At 43.5% G+C, this 7296-nt stretch overlaps 1 protein-coding gene across 2 annotated transcripts in view; it reads left to right on the top strand.

Annotated features, from left to right (window-relative positions):
- Positions 1–874: 874 nt before the first annotated feature.
- LRP12 (LDL receptor related protein 12) overlaps positions 875–7296 on the top strand; it is a 96223-nt gene continuing 89801 nt past the window's right edge. For both annotated transcript variants that reach the window (XM_003256094.4, XM_003256093.4), the window contains exon 1: positions 875–1368. In XM_003256094.4, the coding sequence (XP_003256142.2) occupies positions 930–1368 (439 nt within the window). In that variant the 5' untranslated portion in view covers positions 875–929. The remainder of the gene's footprint in view (positions 1369–7296) is intronic.

Genomic DNA, 7296 nt, shown 5'->3' with positions numbered 1-7296 from the left:
TCTTTTTTCTATAAAACATGGTTAATATTTATCTCACAAGGATGTTTGAGATTAAAAAGTGATAACCTATGTCAATAGGACAGCATGATGCAGTGTAGGTCTTCAATGAATAACATGGAAAGTGCTTGCAAAGCGCAATGATAAAATCTAATAGCAATAACACGTTGTAGACAAACACTTTAAAAACACAGGGCGTAAGGTGTGATGTGCCAGCGTCACTACAGACGTACTTAGAAAAGTGTTCTGGGGATCTAAGTAAAGGAGGACTCCCATTTGTTGGGAGTGGGGTAAGAGCTTTAGGGAAACTACAGCGTGATGGGCGAACCCTCCTCTCAATATATCTACCCTGAAAGTCGGCTCCAGCCCTGCAGAGCATCCTGGCCCAGCTGCACCCGACCCAGCGTGAGATGTCAAATGACCTCTTGGAGCTTCCACGCCAGACTGGAGGGGCTCTGCACAAGCCTTGCCCGACTCATTCTGGGCACCTTGAGCATGGGAGTCCACACTGCCCCTTGACCGACCAGCTGCCGGGTTGGCCGCACGAACTTGGCGCCCACCCCCACTCGAAGCTCCGCGCCGACCGCAAGTGGAGACGTGGGGGTACCGGATAGGGGAAGGAACTCCTAAGTTCTCAGCTTCAGACCATCCACGCCTCCCCCAACACGGAACCACCTTCAGCCTCCCAGCTCGTACCCACCCCACCCGCTGGGCCAGAGACCAGGCCTCGGACAGCGACCGTGCTTCTCCACACACCCCGCGCTCCAGCCCCTGGGCATCCAGAAGCCGGCGTTCGCACGCTCTCTCATCGATTGGCGCTGCCTTGCTCCTTGGGCTCCCGTCGCGTGGAAATTGGCCCGAGACTTGGAAAGTCCAGCGGAGCGCGGGGAGGGAACCGAGGCAGGCGGGCCAGGGGATTGCCGATCGCACGGATGGGCGCGCGCTCCGTCTGGCTAGTGGCCGCGCCGGCAAGCCGGACCGGCGCGAGGCCGGAGTCCCGCGTCCGCCACCCCCTCTCCTCGCGCCGGCGCGCGAGCTCCTTGCCCTTGCCCCCAGGAGGGCCGCCCCGCGTGGGGCTCTCGCACCGCCCGGGGTGGGAGCAGGCGAGTCGGAGGGAGGAGGGAGGAGAGAGCGCGCGCGGGCGGCGGCAGCCCCTCCCCTCCCCCTCCGGCAGCCGCGGAGAGCGCAGGGAGCAGCCGGTGGCTCGGCGGCGGCGGCGGCGGCGGCGTCTACCCCCAGCTCCTCCTCCCTCCTCCTCCGTCTCCTCCTCTCTCCCTCCATCTGCTGTGGTTATGGCCCGTCGCTGGAGCACAAAAGAGTCTCCGCGGTGGAGGTCTGCGTTGCTCTTGCTTTTCCTCGCTGGAGTGTACGGTAAGTGTCCGCGTCCCCGCGCCCCGCTGACCGAACAAAGCTGAGGCGACCCGGGCCCCGAGGCCTCCAGGACGGGGGTTCCCCTGGAGACTGCCGCGGAGACCCTGGCTACCGGCGGGACAAAGACCGGCAAGGGGGATGGATGTGGCGGAACGGGTGTCCCCACACGGAGATGCTTTTCTCCACTCGCCCACCTCCAGACCCTCGGGTGGTGGAGAGGGGCTGGGGGCCCCTGCCGGGAGGGCCCCGGCGGAGCGAGGGGGTGGCGGGCGGACTTCCCGCCCTGGGTTCGAGGGCCCCCGCGGGCAGCTGCTCGAGGACCCGTAGCCCGGCACAATCCGCACACAAAGATGCTTGACTGTGAGAAAGCAGAGGAGGTCGCCCCCGCCGCTGCCGGGACGGTCCGTCCACCCGCTCCCCCCAACCCGGGGTTAGGAAGTTCTCTCACCGGTGAGATTCCCACCGCACGAGCCCTTGCCCTACTCGATTCCCTGAAAAGGCTCCCCGCTGACTTCTCCCCACTCCTCCACCTCGGGGGCAAGGGCTCTGCCGAATCCGGGCGTGCAGGATCCTGTTGGTTCCCCGGGAGCAGCACGCGGGAGAAGGCCAGAAAATAGTTTCCAGCCCCACCTCAGTCTCTCGCTCTTAGGGTGTACACATCTGTCCTGACTCCTAGTTCAATTGTAATTTCATCCATCATCGTCCGCTGCTGTGGTCACTGTTAGTTTATTCCAGTCGATGGATCGGGTTAGAGATAACTCCTTTCGGGTTAAGAGAAGGCTGAAGACTGTGAGGACAGCTTTATATTGCGTTGGGGTCTGAGCAAGAGCTGAATGGAATTAATTGCAAAGAACATTTATCTCTTAAGATAATTGAGTTATACTTCTGACTTCACCGTTCTTAGTTCATCAAACAGACTGAGTAGGTATTTCAGAGAGCTCAGTTTTAACCTTTCGTTTTTGGAGTGTTGCTTTGATTTCTCCAGAAAAATAATTAGAAGTTATTATTACTTTGGTAAATTTTACTTATAAAAAGTCTAATTCATTTGCCACAAACACTGATTTGACTAGTATAGTGCTGGTGGTGGTGAGGTTTAGTCAACAGCCAATTTGTCAGCAAGTGTTATCTCTTTTGAACGCATTTATCTACGGAATTGAATGTGATGGTGGCTTTTAAAACCTGGCATGTGACACTAAATGAAGAATTAATGAACGTAATTGGGCATTTACCGACAGCCAAGAAATTCTTTTTGGTTCAATTCAGGATGTGTTGCTCCCATCCCTGATTAGTAGTATTTTTGTTTGGTGAGGAGAGTAGTTTGGTCCATTTTTTATGTAGGGGTAATTGCCAAAGGTGTGCCTGTGTGGGACCAAAAAACCAGTACACGACTTTTGATTGTTAGCTGCATCAAGTGGCTGTGATCCCTGCTTGCCTGATGACTTGTGGGTTTGGGTCTACACCAGAGATCAATAAGCTATTATATTGTTTCTTCTGCCCTGAAGGTGGGTATAGTTCTGCTCTAGGTTTGGTGTAACGGCCCAGGAGACAGAAGAAATTGAGAGGTATCTTTAATTCAGGGTGATTAGGATTGTCCAGCTTTGTCCTCTACTATGATAAGAATTGAATTTCTGTGATGTCTGATCAGAATAGATAAATAAATGGGCTCTTCTTTCATTAAAACCTGTGTCATCAGTGTTTGAACTAGAAGTCTTTTGCCTCGAGGGATAAGAGGCTGTGAACCCCTTAGTTTGCTTTGGTGCATTCTTTAGTACTTGTACACAAAGTGACTTTCTGGTAGGTGTTTATCCAAGCTTTATCTTTTTGGAATTTGTGTTCAGTGAGGAATTGTTAGTAAGCAAAGACTGAAACTCCTTTTTCCAACAGTGTGGGCCTCAGATTATAAAACCAGCAGGTGATTATGCCAAAGGTTGATGTCTCAAGCCACAGCAAGTTTCAAAGTGTAAAAAAAAAAGGAGGTAGTGAACCAGGCAGAACATTAAACTGTATCAGCAGAGATTAAAGGGAACCCTTCACCCTGGAACTGAGAAATCCTCTTTATGGCTGCATGTTTTTTGTCCTCTTCTGTCTCTAACCATATGTGGGTTTATAATAGTGAAAAAGGGCTGTAACAATAGTATGGGGGGGTGTGGTTCTGTAACAATAGTGGGAATTGGGTAACAGAATATATAGTAGTTGTAATGGGTAGTGGATGCATTCTGAGAAATAGCTGTCGCCTTGAGCCTCTTAGAACAGATACTAGCTGTAATTTATGAAACTGTCCCCTATACAGTAAAAAGTGTGTGTGTGTGTGTGTGTGTTTTAAATGGCTTCAAACATAATTAGCTCTATTAATGAAACTGAATATTCACAATCACTGTTAACAAAGAAAAGCAGGTTGATTGGCCAATATTTAGGGAATTCCAATATTAATTCTTCACAGAGTGACTCTTGAAAATGAAATGACTCTAAGGTGTCCTTCAGATTTTTGAAACATTTCACATACATAAAAAAATTTTTTTGTTGTTTATTTTGTTACTACTTTCCAGATGACGATTTTATGGGCTCTGATATGTGACTGTTGTACTTCCAAATTAACTTTTCTGAATACCAGAGTCTTACCTGAAACTCTAAATTGTAATCTAGAATATAATGTTTTCTAGAAGTAGTTGTTCAAGGACCTGTAATTATCTTTCAGGGGCTACTGTATCTTAACTGCATTCAGTGTGCCTGAGAGTTAGGAGGAGAGAGTAAAGGTTGACCTCTGCCACCTTTGGAAGTTTGAAGGGATAAAAACATCAGTGGTGACAACCACAAGCTTTGCTACGCATTGTCCTAGGCTTACTGTAAGAGGAAAAAGTGCTTTGTCATTTTTCATGTAGGAATGTCTGGCTTTTACAAATCTATGGGAGTTTCCAAAACCTCTGTCTCCTAGTCAATAGAAGCTGTTAGTCTTGCTCACCTCCTAAACGACAATTTGGTAATTCTGACAGTTCCATTGCTTTATCCTTTCCACTTCTGTTTGTCTCCCAGATTAGTGTTTCCTAACTTTTACTCAAACCCACCCTTAAAATACACATTGCTTCGGGTACTATGTACATAGAGAAAAAGTTAATGAAATCGTACTCTTACTACCTGTGCACTCAGATGTTTTCTATTTATTCCTCCTCTTTCTCACCCTTCCCTTCTTCATTTGCTGGTCTGGACTCATTAAATTAATTTTGGATCCGCTAATAAACTGCAGTCCTTAGCTTGAAAAATACTACCCAAGATGAAGCCTTAAAATATAGTTTAGAGGCCAGGCGTGGTGGCTCAGGCCTGTAATCCCAGCACTTTGGGAGGCCGAGGCGGGTGGATCACGAGGTCAGGAGATCGAGACCACGGTGAAACCCCGTCTCTACTAAAAATACAAAAAATTAGCCGGGCGCAGTGGCGGGCGCCTGTAGTCCCAGCAACTCGGAGAGGCTGAGGCAGGAGAATGGCGTGAACCCGGGAGGCGGAGCTAGCAGTGAGCCAAGATTGCGCCACTGCACTCCAACCTGGGCGACAGAGCGAGACTCCGTCTCAAAAAAAAAAAAAAAAAAAAAGAACTGTTCCCAGCAGATACTGATTGACTTGTGATAAAATTCATTTTTAAACTAGTTTTCAGCTTATTACAGTCAAGAGTCTTTACTGTTCACAGTAGTATTCTAGATGTTGTGGTAGCCTAAAATAATCTTTTTACTCTTGCATATATGTAATGGATGAATCTTTTCCCATGAATTTTATGGAATGTTCAGTAGCACTTAATAACTAGTTTAAGGGTAGACAAGAAATTCCAATTTTAGAAAGGTTATAGAAGTAACTGGAACATGAGGGGAAAATCTAAACCAGATACCAATTACTTCTTAAAAAGTCAAGTTTGATTACATAAAATATGTTTAATAAGATTGAATTAATTGCTTAACATAAACCCTTCCTTGAGTTCAGAATCTAAATTATATCCATATCCTTGGGAGAATATGAAGGTAGGCAGCACATTCCACAAAATTCTAGGTGGTTATCAGGCAGAAAGTATTAAACGAGTACTGTTAACTGTATTCGAGATAGAGTATGGAGATTTGAATGATGTATGGTAAATGATTTATAAGGTTCCTAGAAAGTAAAATTTCGTTTGAAGAACATAAAAGGGATTTTAGCCTGAAAAGTGAGCAGCAGTTAAAGAAAATGTTAAGATTTACTTTTGTAGTTAGAAAATTTAAAGCTTATTAAAATATTAAGGGAACAAGAGGGCCTTTTTGTGTTTCTGATATGAGATGTTGTTCTTTTTTTTTTTTCTGCTTTCCAGTGATACCACAATTCAAGGAGTGAAAGTTCGGTAAAAATATACATGAAATATAAGTGAGAATTATATAGATTTAAGTAAATATAGAATATTTTTATTTTAGTATTAATCCTGTTCTTGCTGCAAGTCTTTATAAGAAGAGGAAGGTTGTTCTAAATTTAGGAATTGGAAGTTGATGATCTCTAATTTCTAAGGTTTACCTTTCTTTTCTGTTTTCTTTTCTCCTTATCACTCCCCCCTTTTTGAGAGAGTTAAGTAATAGATGTACATTATTTATTCCCATTTTCTAAAATTTAGGATTAGATCCTGCAAATACAAATTACCAATGTATCTATTCAAATACATGTCATCAGAGTCTCTTTAAGTATATATAAATATATTATTTCAATACTGTATTAGCATAGGGAATTCTCACTAAGTTATAGAAGGGAAGGAAGGAAACTAACATTTATTAAATTAAGTTTAATAGCACTTATTTACTTACAAGTACTTAATACTTATATTGACAGATTCGTGATTAGTCTTTATTTATTGCCAATTAATCTTTAGTAGGTCTTATTTGGCAATCCTATCAGATACATACTCTTTGTTTTATGGAAGAAACATTGAAACACAGAGATATAGTGACTTAACTGAAGTCAAACCACTATGAAGTAGTAGAGTCAGGATTGTAGCCTAATCCTGGCTGTCTCTTCACTCAGTTCATTTAGCAAATATTTATTGAGCCCTTGCTTATGTCTAGCACTGTGTTAGATAAAACCTGATGCACATAGTTTCTGCCCTCATGGAGCTTATAGTCTAATGAATAAGTTGTAGTAAGTGCTCTCACAGAAACAGACACAGGGCAGAATGTCTTTGGTAGAGGCAAGAATGTAGGAAAAGATTGGTGAATTTCAGAGCAGATTTGGAAAAATTGAGCTTTTATCTTTTTTTTTTTTTGATTGTGTAGCTTTACAGAAGATATAACTTTAGTAGGTCCCAAAACTTCAAAGTAAATAAAACTGACAGAACGGTTTTCTAGTTTTCCTCTTAAATAGTTAATAACTCATTTACTTACTGGTATCAGTTTGGTGAAGATGTGAAATTGTTTTATGCTCATGTTTTGTCATTGAATGAGACTAACTTGATACCTACCTTTAATTCACTTACGTTTCAGTTTTTAGATAAATTAAAAATGATGCTAATCTTTTAATATTAGGATTAAATGGAGCACAATAGGATGTTTAGTAGTTGGAATTTACTTTTTCAAATATAAGTGAGTAAACCTTTCATAATCTGACTTAATTTCATTAATAGTTAAGGCATCTTTTTACATATATTGGAGAAAACATAAGAATAATCTTTGTATCTGATATATTTTGAAGTAGAATTGTTTCTTGAAATTATTATTGCCTGTAAAAGTTTTGCTAAGAGAATACATAAAAAACGCCATGATTAATTCTCAAAATCATTGTGTGAGGTAGGTATTATTAGAAGAAACTGAAGTTTGAGAATAGTAGTTTTGCCTAAGGTTCATGTCTGTCTACTGCTGTGCTCTTCGTGTAGAGGCCCATTATTTTTTTTTTTGTCTACATTATTGTAACAGCCCCCAACTAGTCTTGGCTCTA

The sequence above is a fragment of the Nomascus leucogenys genome, chromosome 16, assembly GCF_006542625.1.
Source record: "Nomascus leucogenys isolate Asia chromosome 16, Asia_NLE_v1, whole genome shotgun sequence".
Classification (NCBI taxonomy): domain Eukaryota; kingdom Metazoa; phylum Chordata; class Mammalia; order Primates; family Hylobatidae; genus Nomascus; species Nomascus leucogenys.
Note: the sequence above shows the minus strand (reverse complement) of the source record. Positions and strands in the feature narration are given on the sequence as shown.